The sequence below is a fragment of the Ochotona curzoniae genome, unplaced genomic scaffold, assembly GCF_017591425.1.
Source record: "Ochotona curzoniae isolate NIBS_2020 unplaced genomic scaffold, NIBS_Ocur_1.0 contig_66, whole genome shotgun sequence".
NCBI lineage: Eukaryota > Metazoa > Chordata > Mammalia > Lagomorpha > Ochotonidae > Ochotona > Ochotona curzoniae.
Window position 1 is genome coordinate 4,124,720 of NW_024466512.1, and position 22,475 is coordinate 4,147,194.

Consider the following 22,475-nt stretch of genomic DNA (forward strand, 5'->3'; position numbering starts at 1 on the left):
GAGGAGAGCTTGTGCACCAGTGAGGCCCCTACCACACCCCTGACTGACCCAAATCTGGCCGCAGGTCCCTGTTGGAGGTCTTGTGAATCCAGACCCTGGCCTGCCTTTCTGTGGTGCGGGCCCCTGGTCCCTGAGTGCAGTGGACGAGGCCTGCACTCCTCTCACCTCCCTGTGTCAGCAGACAGGGCGGACGGAGGCCCAGTGCTTCTTTCTCCGGCAGCAGCAGTTAAGGCCAGGAGTGCAGGCTGGCACCGCTGCCCGTGAACACTGGCTCTCCCCACAGCCTGTACAAGCCCAGCCAGGCGGCATCTGGGCAACAGCAGGGCACCTACAGACAGGAGTGTGTCTAGAGAAGGCGCTGATAGAACCCAAAAAGATTATTAAATGAATTTATCATGAAAGTATTTATACACTTCAGTTCACAAAGCTTCTAGATCAAATATGTAGATCTGGGGCGTGTCTATTGCCAGAACTCCAGGCAAATTGCATTACAAATAGGGTTATTTATTTTATATGTTAGCCAATTTCCTTTTTCTTTTTTTTAACCACCTTGTACACCTTATGCTGAGTAAAGACTTAGAGCTTTAAAGTCACACTGAATAGCCTGAATCCAGTGTTTCTTCTGGAAAAAAAAAAAAAAAAAAGGAAGTGATCCGCAGAAAGGTGCCAAGATTTCTGGTTTCTTGGTGCCTGTGGGGCCCATGTGGGACCTGCAGCATCCTGTCTTCTGAATATTGGGGGTCGGGGACCCATGACGAGCCCACTCACAGGCAGGGAGTCCTTCACTGGGACAGGTGCAGAGCTGCCCAAAAGTCTCCTGGAAGAGAACCGAATTCAAGACAAGGAGTGTCCAGGAAGCAGGCCAGCGCCCGTGAGCAGGCAGAGAGGCTGGACTTCCTTGTGACGTGAGGTGACACGACAGGACAGTGCAGCCTCCCCTGGGGCCTGACATCTGTAGCCGCGGGCCTGGATCCCATGGGCAAGCAGAGGGCAGTTCCTTGCGACGTGACGTGGTGCTGCTGCCTGTCCTGGACCATGACATTGCAGTTGCCTGCCCGGCGCCTGTGAGCAGGCAGAAGGGGGAGTTCCTCGAGGTGTGACATGGGGTGACGTGATGAGTGTACCATCTGCAGCTGTGCTGGGATGCGTCTTGGCCGGTACTTTGGGGCTTGCCGCAGTCACTCCAGAACGTGTGCCTCAGCTTGCCCGTGGTGACTCAGATCAGGAAAAGGGGGAGTTCTAGAAAACGGGACCGAGAACTTGGCGTTTCTCTTCTTTCTGCTGTTTGCAGTTTGGCTTAGCGTCACTGTCATCGTCTGAGACGGAGGAGGCATAGCTTGTGCCCCATGGGCCATGGCCGTGGCTTCCCTGCCAGCAGCCATGGCTCCTCCTCGGCTGCCGCCTGGGCGACATCGGCAGACACTCCATGAAGCAGCACGTGCTGGTGGAGAGTGCAACTGCTGAGCGCAAGGACGGACTCCCTTGCTCAGTGATTTGCTGTCTCAGAGGGCCGAAGACGGGCACTGTTGCTGGCATGTGGGTGAGACGTTAGTGTGCCTGGACAGAGCTCCGTGAACTGCAGTCAGGAAGTCACGGCCGGGAGCTTGGAAGCCTGGAGGATTCTGGAGCACAGGACAGCAGTGCCCGGCCTTTTAAAGCAGGACTAGAGAGGGCACGGTCTGTGTGGCCAGGTGCTGCAGGAAGGAGCACCCCGCCATTTCAATGGCCGCTCTCACTGTAGAGGAGGACAGGCTCCATAGTGCTGGCCCTGGATGCTGCCAAAGTCCCTGCAATGTCCCACTGCCAGCAGGTCTCCCGGTTTCTGTGGCAATGCGGTGGCATCATGCTCACCAAGAACTGGAAGACAGGGCCGCTCCGGTTGTGCTGCCTCAGCAAGGTTGCTTGCCCCAGGGCCAGCTGGAGGCCCTGGCCAGCTCTGTGACCCCAGGATGGCTCTCCCCCGGGCCACCAGCACCATCAGAAGAGAGCTTGATGCTGCTCCTGTTAGAGTTTGTACTTTTGACACGCTCTCTTCTGTTGTTTAACTGGCAGCTGGTGGGCACTGTGTAGACTTCAGCCGCAGCAATGCTGCCCGACTTTATGTCATGGCCCTGGCCAAGTCCGGAGCCCAGGCCTTCTCCCCTCCGTCTGTGCAAATAGCTATTATCTCCACTGTGCTTTGGATCCTCGGTTAGATATGGGAGGCTGACTCAGACAAGCAGTTTCCTTGCATTTTCACATGACGGATGCTTGACATCTTGGCTAGGGACCCAGCTGTGGACCCTGAAGCGAAGGGAGTCAGTTTAAACAGCAAGAATGTGGCAGCAATAAAAATTGACTACTAGGGAGTGATAGAGACAAAAGCTGGGAATTCTGACGTAAATTGGAGACTAAAGATAGATGACATATAATCAAAGAATTTAAAAGTGTCTGGACAGGTTAAGAAATCAACATGTCTTTCACCAATCCTGGGGTTGAATCCTGGGGTTGCTGAGTTGGCAAGATGGATTGGTTCTGGCAGAGGGCCAGCAGCCCAGGACGTGTGCTGCGAGGTCTCACACCTGGGGCAGCAGGGAGCCCTGTGGGGAGCCGTGCCCCACTCGGCCCACTTACAGGTAAGGACACCAGAGCCTAGGTTGGTGGAGAGGTGGAGCAGGTAAGCAGGGCGCTAGACCTGCAGCCCCCAGCTGTGGATTTCCTGGGTCTGGCCATCGGTCCAGGCTTCGGGAAAGCAGTTTCTTACGTTTTCTCCTTTCATAGAATGAAGCAGGCATTGAGTAAAGGCTGTGGTTCGAACCTATCTTAACATAGAGGGAGTACTGGTGTGCTTTTAGTCATGAGGGATGCGTTACCCAAGAGCATTTGCAGTGATTAATACATTCTGTAAGTTAGGTTTGTTCTTCAAATTACAGAGAGGATCAAAACCCCAGAATTTCATGAGTCTAGTAAATCTCAAGATAATTTAAAATGTTGCAACTTCCAAACACGCTAGTTGTATTTTCTGACAGTCTGAGAAGGATAGTTTTAACAATGTGTGCAGGGCCCCGCTAGTTGTATTTTCCGACAGTCTGAGAAGGATAGTTTTAACAATGTGTGCAGGGCCCGGCGAGGCGCGGTGGCGCAGTGGTTAAGGTCCTCGCCTTGCACGCCCGGGATCCCATATTGGTGCCGGTTCTATCCCGGCAGCCCCGCTTCCCTTCCAGCTCCCTGCCTGTGGCCTGAAGCTTTGGGAACCTGCACCCGCGTGGGAGATCCGGAAGAGGCTCCTGGCTTCGGATCGGCTTTAGTATCGGCCATTGCGCTCACTTGGGTAATGAATGATCGGACAGAAGATCTTCCTCTCTGTATATCCGCCTTTCCAATAAAAAAATAATAAAAATAAATCTTAAAAAAAAAAACAATGTGTACAATAGAATGTGGCTTATTGACAGTGCCTTATGAATAAACACGCTGGTTCAGCCAGCATTCTGTTACAAATGAAGTTGATAAAAATCAGTTGCTTTGTAGTATGTTTTAGATAAAAGACTTTTTAAAGATTTATTTATTTTTATTACAAATCAGATATACAGAGAGGAGGAGAGACAGAGAGGAAGATCTTCCGTCCAATGGTTCACTCCCCAAGAGGCTGCAACGGCTGGGAGCTGAGCCGATCCGAAGCCAGGATCCAGGAACTTCCTCCAGGTCTCCCACACGGGTGCAGGGTCCCAAGGGTTTGGGCCATCCTTGACTGCTTTCCCAGGCCACAATCAGGAAGCTGGATGGGAAGTGGGGCTGCTGGTTTTAGAACTAGCACCCATATAGGATCCCAGCATGTTCAAAGTGAGGACTTTAACCAGTGCACTATCACGCTGGGCCCAGATAAAAGGGTTTTAAAAGTGAAATGGCTTCAGACAGCCTTGTGTGGTTGACTCTTTCCAAATCTAGATGATTGGTCATCTCACTAGGTTTATTTCAAAGTGTCGTTAGATAATAAAGTAATGGAATATTTTGGCTCTTAATTGCAGAGAAGCGTTAAGTATGCTTACCTAGATATATGTTACGATTATTTAGACTTAAGTGTAAATCTTTAAAATTGAGTGACTTTTTTTTTTATCTAAAGACTGCTTAATATTTACATTGATGAAAGGGCAGTAGCTGATACCAGAAACTGTATTTTAAGTGGGACTTTCTTACAACTAGAACAGTAGTAAACATCTGAAAATATGTAAGCCTTTGCAGACACACAGTCTAGATGAGAAATATCGCTCCGTTTTGCCCTTGGTTCCTTTTCCCTCTCGAAGTCGGACTGGGGTCGACGGTTGCACAGCTCCCCTGCCAACGCGCGTTCTTGTCTCCATTTACTCGTAACAGGCGTGCATACCACAGTGTTCAGAGCTTTGCTAATGCGCTGCCCTGCAGCCCACTGTTGATTCAGTGGTGGATGGGGCCCTGCTGTAAGCCGGGCCCCTGTCTGCCCTTGTGCTCACAGCGGGAGCTGACCCTGTCTCTTTCCCATTGAAGGTTCCTCAGTGGTGTGCTGAATATTGCCTTTCGGTCCGCTACCAGCACGGGGGCGTGATATGCACGCAGGCCCACAAGCAGACTGCGGTTCAGCTCGCGCTGCGGGTGGCCGACGAGATGGACGTTAACATTGGTCATGAAGTCGGCTACGTGATCCCTTTTGAGAATTGCTGTACCAGTGAAACAATCCTGAGGTTGGTTTCTGCAAGTTTCCTCTGCTACCCTGATGACTCTCTGGCGTGGGTGTGGCAGTCCCAAAGAGCCTGATGCTTGCGCTGTGTCCAGCGTCTGTGAGTAATGGCCGCTGGCCTCTGTCACCTGCCTGACAGACCAGCTGCTTTCTCATATTGCTAACATCAGAAATTGTGCATCTCAGCTTCTTCCATGACTCCCATCATCCTCAGGAAGAAGGCACAAGTGTGAGTTTGGCCCCCGAAGGGCTTCAAAGTCTACTTATAGAGCACTGCCTCACGGCAGCCCTGCGTTGTTGTCGGGAGCCACTGTGGGACCATCCCTCTCTGGGTGCCCACACGCCTCCATGCCCACCAGCCCTGTGCCTCGGAATGCACAGGGCTTGTCCCATTCTTCCAGGCCACACGAGGGTCCCAGCTCTCCCGTGCTGTGAAAGATAAAACTCCGTCCTGGGCTTCCCAGCGCTGGCTGTCTCCCTCCGTCACGGTGCTTCAGACCTGCGTCTGTCGCGCTGCGTTCTCAGGGTTGCAGGGCTCCCCACAGCCTGCGCTGCGCTTGCTGGGACTGGGGTAAATCTCTTGGTGGTCGTTCAGATTCATTGTGAGATCTCCTGTGAGTAAGTATTCAAAAGCTTGACACGAACAAAAAAAGGACAAGTAAAGTAGAAAAAAGAAGACAAAAATCATTATTTTGGCCCAGTGGTCCTCAGGCAATCTAACATCTGGCCCCGTAGGTCAGGGCACCTGTCCATCCAGGGGCCGGCCGAGGGGTCCGGGGCTGCTGGTGTGGCTTGCCTGCATACCATGCCCAGCACGCAGGAAGCTCGGCCTTGGGCCAGCCGGCGGGGGTGGCTTCCGCACACTTGCTCCATGCGGGGTGTGTGGCTCCCTGGCTGTGGTAGTGGCGCCCCGGGCCGCCAGAGCCAGCTGCCGGCACGCTGGTGCAGTTCTGGTCTCCCAGTGTGGAGTTAGTGTGCGCTCATCCATGGGTGACCAGAAGCACGCAGCAAGCTCTCTGAAGCTTAGCCTCTCCTCAGCAGCTAGTGAGTGGGACAGGCCCACACGTGCCCGTGGAAAAGCTGCAGACTCATTCTGTATTTTTGCAGCAATCTTTCAGATGATCTCTGTTTTAATTAAATGATCATTCTGATTGGGGGTCTAAAGCTGATGCATTGATTTTTGTATCTGTGACACCACTGGACTGTGGAACTTTCTGGAAAGAACTTGTGAGTGTAGTTATCTTTCAAATGAAGCATTTTAACAGCTTTTTCCTTAATTAATATTAAGATAATTAAAAATTATGAATGCCTGATTCTCTAGCTCTTATTTTCTTAATTTTTTTTAAGATTTTATTTTTTTTTATTGCAAAGTCAGATATGTACAGAGAGGAAGATCTTCCGTCTGATGGCTCACTCCCCAAGTGACCGCAACGAGTGGTGCTGTGCCGATCCGAAGCTAGGAACCCAGAACCTCTTCCGGGTCTCCCACATGGGTACAGGGTCCCAAGGCTTTGGGTCGTCCTCAACTGCTTTCCCACAAGCAGGGAGCTGGATGGGAAGCAGGGCCACCTAGGTTAGAACTAGCACCCATATGGGATCCCAGCGTGTTCAAGCTGAGGACTTTAGCTGCTAGGCCAAGGCACCGGGCCCTTTATTTATTTTATTTTGTTTTGTTTTGTTTTGTTTATTTTGTGCTACAGAGGTAAATAACTGTTGGGAAAGGTAAGAATGTGGTCAGCGGAGCTCAGAGACATGCTTCACCCTCTAAACTTTGGTCACTTTTGGAGGTGATTTTTGTGGGTTTTATGGTGAAAGCACAGGCACTTGTTCTGATGGCTAAAGGAAGACCTAGAGCGCGTACCAAGCCCGGCTCAGTTCTGATCTGCGCACAGCATTCCTTGGCTAATGTGGACCAGCACCTGCAGCTGTGCTGCAGCTGAGGACCGGGGCCCGTGTCCGGGACAGAGGAAGTGCCGTGGGCGGCCCTGCAGGTTCTGCTCCCTTTGCATTGCTGCGCTGCCTTGATCTCTCGTAAGATTTAATTGAAAGGCAGAGTTAGATAAAGGGAGAGATCTTCATCCCCAAATGGCCAAAGCCAGGAACCAGGAGCTCCTTCCAGATCTTCACGTAAGCACAAGAGCCCAGATGCTTAGGCTGCCTGCTGCTGTTTTCCCAGGAGCCCAGCAGGGAGCTGCGCTGGCACCTGACGTGGCACTAGGAGACGGGATGCTGTGGCACGGGCAGTGGCTTGGCTTGCTGTGCGCGATGCTGGCCCTCCCTGTTCTTACGGCTTCACTTGACAGCTACACCTTTTGCTGGGGCTCTTTTGCTTTCCTCATCCTCCACGGCGCAGGGTCAGCAGTGCTCTGCAGCATCGATGCCAGCCAAGAGGCTGAGACTTGAAAAGCCCTTCTGTCACCTTGTTTCCTCCTGGCACCGCTCACGGATAGGCAACCCTCTGACCTCCCCAGGACGCGGCTGCTCAGTGTCCCTGCCAGGAGGACCAGGAGAGCTAAAGTAATATACGTGACCACTGCACGCCACGGGCACGCGGGAGCCCGTTTCCAAATTCCACTTGTAATTCTGTCTTTATAATTGGAACCAGATTCATTTTCCTGGAGAGAAATACTAGCTGTAATTTTGAATAAACTCAGAGTAATTAGCTATTTAAATCACGATTTAACTTTCATTGCTGATTATAAAATATAATATTCTATATTTCATTTTTTTTCTACTTTGTAACCCTTTAAAGACATCATTAAGCCTAGTACCACTTTTTGGATTCTATGTATAACCATTTTTTAGTTCAACTTTGAGCTTTTTTCAGGCCTTTTTTTAAACAGCAGACACCTGAGTATTATATACCCAAAATAGTCCTTTTGAGCTGCATAGCACAATCTATAAAAATGCAAGATTTCAAATACTGCTCTTTTTAGTTTTGAAATCCAAAAAGTTGTCAAAGTTTTCAGGTTTTCTTTAAAATCAGATTAATTGTGTGTGTGTGTGTGTGTGTGTGTGTGTGTGTGTGTGTGTGTGTGTGTGTGCGTGTGTGAGGGCGCCATGAGAAAGGGCAGGAAAAATCCCAGTGAAAGGAAGCCCATGACTCGCACTAGGTATGTTTCTCTCTGTTGAACTTTGCTAAAAAGGAAGGAAGGAAAAAAAATTTATTTTGATTCAGAAAAATTTGAAATTCATTCAGCTTTGCCATATGCAGTTTTAATGAACTTTTAAAGACCTTGTTTATGAATGGATTTTTTTATGATTTATTTATTTTTATTGAAAAGTCAGATATACAGAGAGGAGGAGACAGAGAGGAAGATCTTCTGTCTGCTGATTCACTCCCCAAGTGGCCACAACTGCCAGAGCTGAGCTGATCTGAAGCCAGAAGCCAGGAACTTCTTCCAGGTCTCCCACACAGGTGCAGGGTCCCAAGGCTTTGGGCCATCCTGGACTGCTTTCCCAGGCCACGAGCAAGGGGCTGGATGGGAAGTGGAGCTGCCGGGATTAGAACCAGCGCCCATTTGGGATTCCAGTGCTTTCAAGGCAAGGATTTTAGCCACTACACCATCATGCCAGGCCCAGCAACAGCACTTTTTAAAGCATTATATACACAGTAACTTACTAACACAAAGGTAAGGTACACCTCTTTGTGTTAAGTAGGAATAAAACGGAGATGTATAAGTAAGTTTTAGGACCAAGCTCTGTGATTCGTTAGTGTTTATGTAATGGGGAAGGCCTTCTTGCCTAGTCTAGTGGGTTTTCTTTTTTTTAAAACTTTTTCCATTTTTTAAATTATATTTTTGACAATCTTTACATAGTTAATTAGGGTAAAAAGGTTCAGGGGCTACAGGAAAGTGGGTAAGACTATTATTTGCGTAATGTTTCCTTCATGTATTTGAAGTAAAGGGGGATGGGATATTACGGGAGAAGCCCCACCCAGTCTCCCACGCACCCCAGGTCCCTGAGGTGGGGCATGCTCTGAGATCCTTGCTCAAGTGGTTTTGATGGTTCAACAGTTCTGAGTTGCTGCCCACCTTGCCACTCCAAGCACTATGAGGTCGTTGAAGAATCCACTGATTGACATAGTCCATCACAGAGTCTCCGTTTGCCCAGTTTTTCACTAGTCACTAGTCACTGTCCCATGTTCCTCACGAATTCTAACGCATCGACGGAACACAGATGCCTCGTGCATCTCGTGGGGCATGGATGAGTTCTGCTGAAAGGGGAATGGAGATTTCCTCACGCCAAAGAGGTAGCACAGATTAGAACGTGTTTTGCTCTGTGCCTCTGGGTCGGCCATCGAGCTCCACACAGGATCTGCGAGTGTCTGTGTCTTGCACGGAGTGTAGTGCTGTGGTAATCAGGATGTTTCCTTAAGTGGTAGAAAAGCAGTGACTTAGCACTGCTCATCTGGCCATTGTGGACGAGAACAGGAGCGATGAGCAAGGCGGCGCTGAGGCTGCTCACCCCCAAAGTCCTGGGGCCCAGAAGGCGGTCACGGCGGAGGGACAGACACCCAGAGAACTACCCTGGCTGCAGCCCCGCGGGCGACCGCCCCCCTCTGGGCCTCCTTCCTGATAAACACGAGATGGTGCTGTGGGCCTTGGGGTCACAGCACCCCCACATGACCCGGGTCCCCTGGTCCCTTGTCAGGATCCCCAAGAATACTTACTCCCAGACTTGGTGGTTTCTTGGGATCCAGCATAGGATTTGCTCACCACTAAGATTTATTGCAGGAGCAAGAATTTCACCCGCAGTTAAGACACCATATTGTCCCACATAAAGTGCCTGGACTCGTCCAGGTCCCTCCAGGGCATTCCCTGGGAAATGCAGGGATGCCTCAAGCCGTCAGGGTCCTGACACCCACATGCAGGATCTGGGCTGTTTCTGGCTCCTGACTTGGACCCAGCCCAGCTGCAGCCGTCCAGGTACGGGCACTTGGGGAATGGGCTAGCAAATGAGAGCTTGCGCTAAGTCTTGGATTGCAGTGAAAGAATACACAGCAATCCCAAAAAAGAGAAAAATGGTGACCAGGAAGTGTTTCAGAGGACATCAGGAAAAAATTTCCAAACATCCTCTGTGAAAGGAGTGGCCTGGATTGTGCAAAACTCCCCCACCAGTGGTGTGACAAGTGCTACTACTGTCCAGCAGGGTCGCCTTCTGCTGGAGGCCAGGTGCCACAGTGTGGTTCAGGGCTGCTCCCAGGGTCACGTGCTGGAGGCCAGGTGCCTCAGTGTGGTTCAGGGCTGACCCCAGGGTCGCCTTCTGCTGGAGGCCAGGTGCCACAGTGTGGTTCAGGGCTGGTCCCAGGGTCACGTGCTGGAGGCCAGGTGCCTCAGTGTGGTTCAGAGCTGACCCCAGGGTCGCCTTCTGCTGGAGGCCAGGTGCCACAGTGTGGTTCAGGGCTGGTCCCAGGGTCACGTGCTGGAGGCCAGGTGCCACGGTGTGGTTCAGGGCTGCTCCCAGGGTCACGTGCTGGAGGCCAGGTGCCTCAGTGTGGTTCAGGGCTGACCCCAGGGTCGCCTTCTGCTGGAGGCCAGGTGCCACGGTGTGGTTCAGGGCTGGTCCCAGGGTCGCCTTCTGCTGGAGGCCAGGTGCCTCAGTGTGGTTCAGGGCTGGTCCCAGGGTCACGTGCTGGAGGCCAGGTGCCTCAGTGTGGTTCAGGGCTGGTCCCAGGGTCACGTGCTGGAGGCCAGGTGCCACAGTGTGGTTCAGGGCTGGCCTCAGGGTCACCTTCTGCTGGAGGCCAGGTGCCACAGTGTGGTTCAGGGCTGACCCCAGGGTCGCCTTCTGCTGGAGGCCAGGTGCCACGGTGTGGTTCAGGGCTGACCCCAGGGTCGCCTTCTGCTGGAGGCCAGGTGCCTCGGTGTGGTTCAGGGCTGGTTCTAGGGTCACGTGCTGGAGGCCAGGTGCCTCAGTGTGGTTCAGGGCTGGTCCCAGGGTCGCCTTCTGCTGGAGGCCAGGTGCCACAGTGTGGTTCAGGGCTGGTCCCAGGGTCGCCTTCTGCCTGTTACATGCAAAGCGCATGATCAGCTTAAACTTGATTGCTTACACAGCAGTTGTGGCCACTCTACGTCAGTCCCAGGGGACATGAGACACCCCCTCCTCAGATCTCAGCTCTGCTCTGGGCCAGCAGGGGTCAACCTGACTAGCAAATTACAGTCTCAGAACCATTGTGAACAGGGATAAGTAGAAGGTGATAGTTCAAATGGATAGAAAGTGGGAAGAACTAGTGTCTTCAAACAATAATGAAAGTGTATAAATCATATCAGATATTCACATAATGTTGAATTGTTGAAGGGTAGTTATTTTTATTGTTTCAAGAAATATTCCCAAGCCCAGCTCAGTAGCCTAGCGGCTAAAGTCCTTGCTTTGAATGCATGGGGATCCCATGTGGGCACCAGTTTTAATCCCAGTGGCCCCACCTCCCATCCAGCTCCCTGCTCGTGGCCTGGGAAAGCAATCGAGGATGGCCCAAAGCCTTGGGGTCCTGCACCCACGTGGGAGACCTGGAGGAAGTTCTGGGCTCCTGGCTTTGGATCGGCTCAGCTCCAGCCATTGTGGCCACTTAGGGAGTGAACCATCGGACGGAAGATTTTGGCCATCTGTCTTGTCTCTTCTCTGTGTATCTGACTTTTCAATTAAAAAAAAAGAGAGAGATGACTCCCAAGAGCGGATGTGGGAAGGGACGTAGCAAGCAAAGAGAGCAAAGTTGTTGTAGCTGCAGTGTGTGTGCCGCAGCTCCCTGTGCCACCCCAACCCCCTCCTCGCTCCACAGGGGCTGGGGCCATCGCCAGGGAGGGCCCAGTGTGACCGTGTTCCCGTGAGGACCTTTAGATCATGATAAAACAGTCATGGCTGACACGCCAGTCCCATCACACCTGATGCCATGGCATTGCCAAGTTTTCCATTAAAATGGAGGATATTCAGACCCCAGCCCAGACTCCACCCCTGTTGAAATTCAGTGAAGTCATGCATCAGACAGCCCGTGTACCTGCCGATGCCACTAGAGGCCAGCCCCACGCCCTGCAGAGAGCCCTGCTGTTCCTCTCGTGGGCTGCCTGCCCTCCATCCCGCTCCCGTGCACTTGCCCTCAGCCTGCGGCTCCTGCTTCTCCACCTTTACCCACATCTGTTCCTGGAATGTTCTCTCCTGTGGAGATGAGGCCATGCCTATCCGGGGGCCACCCCCAAAATAGAACTACCAGCAAGTTCCACGCAAATCACTAGTGATTCCTGCCCTTTCCTGATGGCCTCAAATAGGTGCTTGCTTTGTAAGTGGCTTCGGTTTGGTTGTTCTTTGATGCTGGGGGTGAGAGTTGTGTGAACACATACAGCAAGTGCATATTTTACTCATGTATGTTTGTAGATTTTATTAATCTGAGAGAACGCAGGCTCCAGCAGAGCGTCAGAAACACCGGTTAGGACGGGGCGGGGGAGGCATTGCTGCTGGGAAGGCCTGGGCGGACTCGGCTGGCGTGGCCTGACCTTGCTGTTGCTGCTTTGCAGGTACTGCACCGATGACATGCTGCAGAGAGAAATGATGTCCAGCCCCTTCCTGGGCAGCTACGGGGTCATCATCCTGGACGACATCCACGAGAGGAGCATCGCCACGGACGTGCTGCTGGGGCTGCTCAAAGACGTGCTGCTGGCCCGGCCCGAGCTGAAACTCGTCATCAACTCCTCCCCGCTGCTGCTCGGCAAGCTCAGCTCCTGCTACGGAGACGCGCCTCTCGTCCAAGTGAGAAGCAAGCACCCGGTGGAGGTGGTCTACCTCAGCGGGGCCCAGCAGGACACTTTCCAGACCATTCTGAGCCTGGTCTTCGAAATCCACCGCTCGGGTGAGAAGGGGGACATTGTCGTCTTCCTGGCGTGTGAGCAAGTAAGTGGCTTGTGTCCTGACTGGGCCCGGTGCCCGGTGTTTATTTGGGAATCTAAAACAAACACTCAGATCTGTGCATGTTCATTAGCTGCTTAAATATTGGCTTCTGTCACACTCTTCTGTGAATCTTCGCAAGAACCAGGCAGGTAATTAAAACGTGTGCCTGAAGGGGAACAAGGGTGGTGGCTTGGCGTCACACTGTTCTCACAACAGAGGCAGCACTGTGCCGAAGGGTGCCCAGCACCCTCTGCTCCCGGCCCTGGAAGCTCGCTCTGGACCTCCTGCATGTGCCACGGCAGCCCCAGCTGCACTGTGTCTGGTGAAGGTCAGGGTAGCGGCTGAGCGCTTGGCTCAGAGTTCAGTACCCAGCCGTCCCCACGGTGGCCCTTGGGTGCGGGTGGGAGGTGGGAACCAGGGCGTCCTTGCCCTCTGTTGACCCTTGGGTGGGATGTTGCCTGGGAAGAGCCACCTGGCGCGCCCTGGGGCTGCTCTCACCTAGCGAGCGCCACTGCTCGGGGCGCAAGCTCTTAGTCTGTCTTGACCGCTGCGCCCACCCTCCTCCCCTCTCCAGCAGGATCCGCAGGACCCGACGCACCGCTCCTCTCGGAGGCTCAGTCCTGGCCTGCTTTTCCTCCCCTTTTCCCACAAAGTGAAAGCATGTGGACCATGACCCAAGCACATGGTGCTCCTTTGATTAGCCAGAGAGCAGAGTGGAAATGCTTCCAGGGGGCTGAGCTGCCAGCCGGGCACAGACACAGCCCTGCGTCAGAACCCTGTCCCCCGGGGCTCATGCGCTCCCAAAGAGAATGACTGGTTCTGCTCCAGGCAGGGCTAACGGGCGACAGGCCCAGCGTGCAGGCGTCAGACTGTATGCCTACGGCATAGATGACATGCAGTCCATGAGCCGTGAATACAACTCCTACTGTGATTTATTCTGTTAGCATTGCCTGTGCTGGCATGCTTTAAGATCTTCAACTGAGGGCCCAGCGCAGTGGCCTAGTGGCTAAGGTCCTTGCCTTGAACATTCCTGGATCCCACATAGGTGCCGGTTCTAATTCCAGCAGCCCTGCTTCCCATCCAGCTCCCTGCTTGTGGCCTGGGAAAGCAGTCAAGGAGAGCCCGGAGCCTTGGGACCCTGCACCCGCGTGGGAGACCTGGAGGAAGTTCCTGGCTCCTGGCTTCAGACCAGCACAGTACCGGCCTTTGCGGTCACTTGGGGAGTGAACCATCGGATGGAAGATCTTCCTCTCTGTCTCTCCTCCTCTCTGTATATCTACTTTTTAATAAAAATAAATAAATCTTAAAAATCTCCAGCTGAGTCCTAAGGGAAATCATAGCGTGGTCAAGGACACAGGATTGGCAGTGTAGCGGCCGGAGCCCGAGAAGGGAGCTGGAGAGTAGGAGAAAGCCTCGGAGAGTCGGTCACACGGGCCGCATAGGGGATGCGCTCAGTCACACGGGCCGCATAGGGGATGCGCTCGGTCACACGGGCTGCTAAGCAGATGCGCGCGCATCTGACCCTCCTCCCGGAGGAGAGGTGAGATGAAAAGGATGAGCAGTTAGCCTTCGTCAGAGAAGCAGAAACTGCAAAACAGATTGTTTGGGAAACAAAGCGAACTAAGCACATTGAGCAGGATGGCCTGTGGTGTTTGCAGCGATGGCACAGCGACCTTGCAGCCCTCAGGCTTTCGTAGGTGCAGTTCTGCCAAGCAGGTGGGCTCTCCTGAGGCTGGGCAGGAAAGGCAACGCTGAGAGCGATGGTGCCAGGTGAAACCCAGAGTGCTGGGGGCTCCACTGACCAGGTTCTGGTGGGCAGTGGGCACAAGAGGCGCCCTCCTTGCTGTCCTGAGACGCAGAGGGTGGGGCCCCAGGTCCCACTGCAGTGCCCGGATGCCAGGGCCTCAGCTGGATGCCAGGCATTGGGGATGTTGCTCTCCATCAGCTGGTTGTAGAGTTGCCGGTGTGCCTGTCTCCACCCCTGCCTGCCGAGCCCGCGCCTCAGCTCACGGAGGGCCTTGCCCCATGGCCATCCTTGTCACCCCGACAGCCTTCTCAGCCGCGGTCCTCGTGTGCAGTCCCGGGGTCTGCCTCTTGAGACTGGCCTTGCTCAGAAATGCATGGTAGAGCTGTGGACCACCTGAAGCTCTCCCGATTTCTACATAAATTTTAAAACCAACCCGGGTGGTCCGAGACGTTCACTAATGGTCATTTTTTGTCTTATGGCGTACACTTTCATCTACTTGAGAGCAGAGTGGCTGAGAGTGATCCGTGCACTGAGTCACTGCCCAAGTGGCCACACACCTGTGACCTCTTGACCTGGAAACAGAACTTGAGACTTAAAGCTGTGTCCAGACTGACTATTGTGAAATAATGAGCTGTCACAAAGGAGGTATCAGCAGGTTAGAGGTCTCCCTGGGAGTGGTCAGTGTGGTCTCCCTGGGAGTGGTCAGTGTGGTCTCCCTGGGAGTGGTCAGTGTGGTCTCCCTGGGAACGGTCAGTGTGGCCTCCCTGGGAGTGGTCAGTGTGGCTCCCTGGGAGTGGTCAGTGTGGTCTCCCTGGGAGTGGTCAGTGTGGTCTCCCTGGGAACGGTCAGTGTGGTCTCGCTGGGAACGGTCAGTGTGGCTCCCTGGGAGTGGTCAGTGTGGTCTCCCTGGGAACGGTCAGTGTGGCTCCCTGGGAACGGTCAGTGTGGTCTCGCTGGGAACGGTCAGTGTGGCTCCCTGGGAACGGTCAGTGTGGCTCCCTGGGAGTGGTCAATGTGGCCTCCCTGGGAGTGGTCAGTGTGGCCTCCCTGGGAGTGGTCAGTGTGGCTCCCTGGGAACAGTCAGTGTGGCCTCCCTGGGAACGGTCAGTGTGGCCTCCCTGGGAGTGGTCAGAGTGGCTCCCTGGGAATGGTCAGTGTGGTCTCCCTGGAAGGAGTCAGTGTGGCCTCCCTGGGAATGGTCAGTGTGGTCCTAGGGTTCTGTGCTGTGGGAGCAGGGCCAGTACCTGCTGGTGTCTTCCTTTGGTGCTTATGCGACTGATAAAAAACTGGAAACCATTTTATTCTTTTTTTTTTCTTTCTTTCTTTTTGTTTTTTTTGATAGGCAGAGGGATAGAAAACTCTTTCATCTTGTGGTTCACCGTCCCAATGCACACAACAGGCACAGTTGCATCAAACCGCAGCCAGGATCTCAGAACTCCAACTTGGTCTCCCATTCCTTTGTTTTTGTTTTTCTTCATATGATTAAGCCATCCTGATCACTTCCTGGAGCAGTCTGCGCAAAGTGAGCCAGCTAGGAGCAGAGCAGGGCATAAGAGTCCCTGTGGGCTTGCTGATGCGGGCCAGCTCAGCAGCTGCACCCACTCCCTGACCTGCCCGAGGACAGCTCACCCACATCCAGAACCTGAGGGACCCTGCTCTAGTTCTAGGCCAATTTTCTGTCCCCTTCTGCACATGATGCACTGGGCATGCTGCTGACGGCACACCTCCTACCTCGGGCTGCCTGGAGTTGGCACCTGCCTCTTCTCATCCAGCTTCTTGCTGCCATAGGCTCTGCTAGACAGTGGTGATGGCTCAAGGAAATGGGAGAGCTGGATCGAGCTCCTGGCTCTGCTTTGGACATGCAGGCTTCTGGGGAGTGAGCAGTGGGCGGGAGCCCGGTGTCTGCCCTGCAGTAGGGGGGTAGCCCGGTGTCTGCCCTGCAGTGGTGGGGGAGCCCGGTGTCTGCCCTGCAGTAGGGGGGTAGCCTGGTGTGTGCCCTGCAGTAGGGGGTAGCCTGGTGTGTGCCCTGCAGTAGGGGGGTAGCCTGGTGTCTGCCCTGCAGTAGGGGGGTAGCCTGGTGTGTGCCCTGCAGTAGGGGGGTAGCCCGGTGTGTGCCCTGCTCCCGGCCACTGCTCACTCCCCAGAAGCCTGCAGGTGGGGGAGGCTGTCTCTGAGGCTTCTTGTGAACCTAATGCGTCCGATAAATAGGGCTCCTCCCATGTGAGGGTGCTTAGACCCTTGATAAGGTAGTTTTGGAAATACTGAAGGCAGTGTGAATTGCAGCAAGAGATTTTTATTTCAAAACCCACAGAAAGTGTGCCTGGAAAGGTGGAGTGTGCCTGGAATGTCTCTGGCAGCTTTGGACCAGGTGCTGGTGTGAAGGAATGGGGCAAATGGTAGTTTTCCCCTAACGTATTTGGCAGTGAAAATTTTGTATTTAAGTTGTTACTTATTTGAAAGGAAAAGAGAGAGAGAAACTCCCATCCCCCAGTTCATTCCCCAGGTGCCCAAAAATGTGCCAGGTTAGAGGCTGAGTGTGGTCTCCCATGTGGGCGGCAAGGCCCAGCGAGCTGAGTCCTCAGCGGCTGCCTCCCACTGCATTTGCTCGCCAGAGGTTGGAATCAGGTGCAGAGCTGGACTGATGCGGGTGCAGGGGTCCCAACTGGTGGCTTCACCCCGAAAGAGAGACATCTTAACAGTATTTTTAAGTGTCAGAATCATGAAAACAAGGAAGTAGCAGAGAGCGGTCTCTGCCCGCTTTATAGCAGTGCTGAGATGCCGGTGTGCCGAGCACGGAGTGTCTGGAAGGACAAACAAGGTGTGTGCGCTTGGTGCAGTGGGTTAGCTGCCCCTTGGTGTCTGCACTGCATATCAGCCTCACTTCTGATCCAGCTTTTTGCTCATACTCAGACGGGGAGCCACCCACAGAGGACACCCAGAGGGAGCGCCTTGCTCCTGGCTTGGCCTAATCCAGTGGGTCTCTGGGAAGTGAACTAGTGGCTGGAAGATCTCTCTGTTTCTCTATCTGCCACTCTGCCTTTTAAGTAAATAAAACCTCAAAAGAGTGGGCTGTCACCAATGTGGGAAGTTTTAGGCTTACTTGCCGTTGGTAATGGGTATGTGAAATTACATCAAGTTGAGAATACAGAAGGATAAATACATAAAGGCAAAAATAGTACATTTCGCAAGAGGAAGACTGCTTTGGACCAAAAGCAGTGAATTTGTGAATGAATTATATCTGACTTCTCAAAGAAGTTTTTCATCCATTCTTCCTCTTATTTGAAGATGTATGCTCTCTCTCTCTCTCTCTCTCTCTCTTGCTTTACATATATCTCCCCCTCTCTCTCTGTTACTCTGCCTTTGAAATAAATAAATCTTCAAAACAAAAGGAGAGAGGCAGGCCACAGCACAGGCGTTTCTTTCCTGCTTGCATTATGCAGTGTTGTCTCAACTTTTATTTAACTTAGACTTTTTATTTGAAGTTGTATGTATTGCCCTTCTTTGTCATGGAGGATGTTTTGTTTACTGTTGTAGGACATTGAAAAAGCCCATGAAATCGTCTGTGAACAAGGCGCTCACCTGAGCCCGGATCTCGGAGAGCTGCTGGTGGTTGCCTTGTACCCGAGAGAGAAATGCGCTCCGTTCAAGCCCGCCGAGGCCGAGAGGCCGGGCCAGGCCTCGCAGCGGCGAGTGGTGCTCACCACCAGCCCCGGCGAGTCCTTGGTCTGGAGCAACACTGTCAGATTTGTTATTGATGTGGGCGTGGAAAGAAGGAAGGTAGGTGCTGCACCGCCCCAGCAGGCTGTGGGTGAGAGCCGGGCACCTGTTGCCGGGGGCCGTGCCCTTTGAAGGGCTCTAAGGGGAGGGTGGTAATTGTGCCCCGAGGTCACATGTGTGAGGAAGAATTGGTGCAGCCAGGGAGGAGTGTGGCCGCATTCCTGGGCCCCGATGAAACCAGCGGGCACTGCAGGGGCGTGCCCGGCCTCACAGCCACGTCCAGAGGCGGTGTCCCTCCTGTCGCTCTGGTGTCTTCAGGTTAGGGACCAGCAAAACAGATTTTGTGACTTCTGAAAGAATTCTGGGCATGTCTGATAGACATTTTTGGTAGCCCCTTAATTAAAATTTTGTCCCTTCTTGTAGTCTTATGACTAAAATGAGTTTTAAGAGCAGTGACTTTAATTTTAGCAAATTTAAGCTTTTAACTGATGGGAGAAAATTTTCACCCCTAAATCTTATTCATGCATTTTGTATTACTATTAAATAAGTTACAAAAGAAGAAACGGCCAATCCTGAGGAGCCTGCGGAAGCCATGGCTTTCCGCATTGGCTGTCCGTCCATGGCTGGCTATCCAACCAAGGCCGCTCTCCTGCCATGGCCACGATGGCTGGCTATCCAACCAAGGCCGCTCTCCTGCCATGGCCACGATGGCTGGCTATCCAACCAAGGCCGCTCTCCTGCCATGGCCACGATGGCTGGCTATCCAACCAAGGCCGCTCTCCTGCCATGGCCACGATGGCTGGCTATCCAACCAAGGCCGCTCTCCTGCCATGGCCACGATGGCTGGCTATCCAGCCAAGGCCACTCTCCTGCCATGGCCACGATGGCTGGCTATCCAACCAAGGCTGCTCTCCTGCCATGGCCACGATGGCTGGGAAAGCAGATCACTGCAGCCACAGTGGACGTGCACGAGACGTTGGTGGTTCCAGCACTGCACCGAGAGTCATGTCAGCCACGTGGCACTGCCCAGTGCATGCCTGGAGTGGACAGCAACAGAGACTGTGTTCCCCTCATCCGGCAGCCTTATGTGTACTTGCCAAAGCACCTGCCGTGTCTGTCCCAGCCTTGCAGACCCATGGTGATTGCCATGTGTCACTCAGCGGGAAGCGGGGCTCGCAGCCAGCCCACTGGGCCCTGGGCTCCTGATGCGGACACACTGTCTCCACGTGCAGGTGTACAACCCGAGAATCCGAGCCACCTCCCTCGTCACGCAGCCCATCAGCCAGAGCCAAGCAGAGATCCGCAAGCAGATCCTCGGCTCGTCCTCCTCAGGTAGCTCTCAGGCCGGGGAACGCCCGTGTCGCCCCTAAGCTTCGGCCAGAGGCGGCGCGGACGTGACACCTGAGCCCTGCTCCTGGTTTCTTTCAGGTAAGCTGTTCTGTCTGTATGCCGAGGAGTTCGCCTCCAAGGACATGAGGCCCCTGAAGCCAGCGGAAATGCAGGAAGCCAACCTGACGAGCATGGTGCTGTTCATGAAGAGGATAGATATTGCAGGCCTGGGCCATGGCAACTTCCTCAACAGGCCAGGTATGCCACACATGTGGGGGTGCCACCTGACCGGCTGCGTGAACAGGCCAGGTATGCCGCACGTGTGGGGGTGCCACCTGACCGGCTGCGTGAACAGGCCAGGTGGTGTTACACATATGGGGGTGCCACCTGACCGTCCACGTGAACAGACCAGGTATGCCACACGTGTGGGGGTGCCACCTGACCGGCCACGTGATCAGACCAGGTATGCCGCACGTGTGGGAGTGCCACTTCGCCCGCCCCATGAACAGGCCAGGTGGTGTCACACTGTTATTGCCTGGTTAAATGCCTGCTCTTGGGTCTTTTTGTCACATACTGCCAGTAACAATTCCAGGCACGTAGGGAGACAGGTTAGTTCAGATGTGTTCTTTCTCTAGTGTCTCAGTGATGGGTGGAAGTTGAATCAGCCACGTCTACCAAGAGGGTCACATAAAGATGCTTGAGATCTAAAGGGGAAAGACAGGCAGGCTGTCGCCGGAGCAGGGCTGCTGCAGACGGCTGGAGGCCCAGCACAGACAGCCTGAAGGCCAGCGCCATTTCCTGCCACCTGGGACACTGAGCACCATCGCACCTCGGCCACAGTGTCTCCGGGACACTGATGCTCCTTGCCCCACAGCCTCTCCAGGGAGTTTCAGTCTGAATACCCCAGTGAGCGCCATGAAAGAGGAGCTACTTGCACAAACCTGACAGTGTTCCATTTTCCGCTGGCTTGGTTTCATCATAAATGAACCAGCTACGGAAACTGTCCCAGGAGCTTCCCCTGAAACAGATTTCATCTGTGCCAACTGCTGCTCCACTCTCACCTGTGGCCTGTTTCTTGGCTGGATCACCAGCAGCCAACAGCCTGGGCATCTTCCTGCTCAGGACAGGGCAGAGGAAGAGAGGCAGGGACAGTGTGGGCGATGTCCAGCAGCAGAGCCGAGCGACATGGTGCAGTGGGAGGGTTCCCCGCCAGGTCTCAGAGCTGGGAACTGAGGACAGAGGGAGGGCATTTTGTCTCCCAGCAGTACCCATACAACCGTTTTCTGCTGTGCTCAGGGAAACCCTAACTGTGGGTTAACTCTGACTCACAGTTTTGGAAGCAAAGAGCGTGAGATGCAGCAGCTGCTGCCAGCACAGCAAAGTGGCCACCCTTTTCAGGGGCTGTGAGCCATGTGCAAATGAATGTGGCATAGCCAAGCTACAGGCTGGTAACAGGCCACTCGACAGGGACCTGCTCTTCAGGTCAGCTTCCCTTTTGCTTCCCTGACATTCTGTCTCAAGCGGCGTCTGGGTCAGAAAGCTTAGGACTAACTAACCACTTCAGTGGGCACTGGTAACCCGCCACCACCGTTATCCTGGGAAGGCCATGGCGCTAAATGGAAATCAGGAGAGGAAGCAGCTGGTATGGGCCAGACTACACCAGCTGCCGTCTTTGTGTCTGGACTCGGACTCAGAACTCATTTTGCTGGTTGCTGGACCACTGGTTTCGGCATGCTCTGTGATTCCTTGGCTTGTGAAAAGAGGAATGAATCCGCAGCAGACTGCCAGGGGTGGCACCTAAGGCAAGACGGAGGGCTCGAGATGGCAGGCCAGTGCAGCTGGGTGTGCATAGGCCAGCGCTGACCCTAGGAAGAGCGGGCTCCCAGGGCCTGTGCGGGCTCCCTCTGGTGCAAGTGCAGAGCCTGCTGGGATGGTGTCTGAATGCTGAACTCCTAAATTGTGAGCAAACGGACCAGGGATGTGTATGCACGTGCTTATCAATCACTGAGAACCAGGGCTTTGCTTCAGAACTCACAAGAAGGACTTCAAGGTTCAGTCTGCTCAGAGAAGGAGAGAAAAGCAGGCTGGCTGTGCAGTCACCCTGTGACTTGCCCACAAGTTGGCTGCCTGCCTCTCAGCCAGCTCACACTCAACAGCCAGCCAGGGAGACACCATTTCAAGGTTGCGTGAATGGGAGCCCTGGCCTCGCGGCCACATGAGGTGCTAACAGCACCTGCCACTTGCATGCAGGTCGCTGGGGCCGGCATCGGGCCTTTGACACCACCAGGGACATCCACAGTGCCTCCAAAGCCTGTGTCAGTCCTGGCTCTCCTCCCGATTCCAGCTCCCTGCTAGGAAGGAATTGACTCTTGGTGTGAAACATCAATTTCCTGCAGAGGTGAGAGATGCTGGCCGTGACCCTTGGGCTACTGCCACCCATGTAGGAAACTAGAATGTGTTCCCCTCTCCTGCCCTCAGCCTGGCCCAGCCCTGGCTGTTGCAACCATTTAGGGAGTAAACCAGCAGACGGAGGACTCTCTCTTCTCTCAATACATGAACCTAAATGAGTCCATTGTTTCAGAGTGCCTGTTGACTGCTGCAGCAGATCTGAGTCCAGGTCCTCATTTCGCAGGTGAAGCAGCTGGCTGGCCCTGCCCCCTCTCAGCTGTGAAATCAGGTAAAGTGCCTGCCCTCCTGCCTCACACGGCAGTCCGAGGTGCGCTGAGACACTCACAGGAAAGCCCTGGAAGGGCAAGGAGTTGGGCAGATGCCCAGGGGCATGCGCCTGACCTTCGAGATGAAGGAGACGGCAGCTGGCCCTTCCCCTCTTCCTCACCTCCTTCAGAAGCTTGTATTCTCCAGGCTCAGGACTCCTCAGCATGGGTGTCCTTGGAACCAGGGCCGGCTCTTCTCATTTCTTCTCTCCATGGGCTCTTCACTCAGTGCACAACGCCCTCCCACTGTTTGCTTCTGTCTATCTCTGGGCACGATGTGGGAGTCATGAGGAAGGTGCCTGGCACATGCTCAGGGCTCTGCTAGGGCTCTGCTTGCTGCCCCTGATAAGGCTGGTCAGCCCCAAGTCAGGAGCATGGGACTCCTTCCAGGTCTCCCGTA

The 22,475-nt window shown here is 53.9% G+C and overlaps 1 protein-coding gene across 1 annotated transcript in view; it reads left to right on the forward strand.

The window, feature by feature from the left end:
• Positions 1 to 22,475, forward strand: part of DHX32 (DEAH-box helicase 32 (putative)) — a 44,141-nt gene that overhangs the window by 15,464 nt on the left and 6,202 nt on the right. Inside the window, exons 3-7 of the mRNA XM_040991940.1 lie at positions 4,501 to 4,694; positions 12,199 to 12,571; positions 17,850 to 18,092; positions 19,265 to 19,364; positions 19,461 to 19,619. Of these exons, the coding sequence (XP_040847874.1) occupies positions 4,501 to 4,694; positions 12,199 to 12,571; positions 17,850 to 18,092; positions 19,265 to 19,364; positions 19,461 to 19,619 (1,069 nt within the window). The remainder of the gene's footprint in view (positions 1 to 4,500; positions 4,695 to 12,198; positions 12,572 to 17,849; positions 18,093 to 19,264; positions 19,365 to 19,460; positions 19,620 to 22,475) is intronic.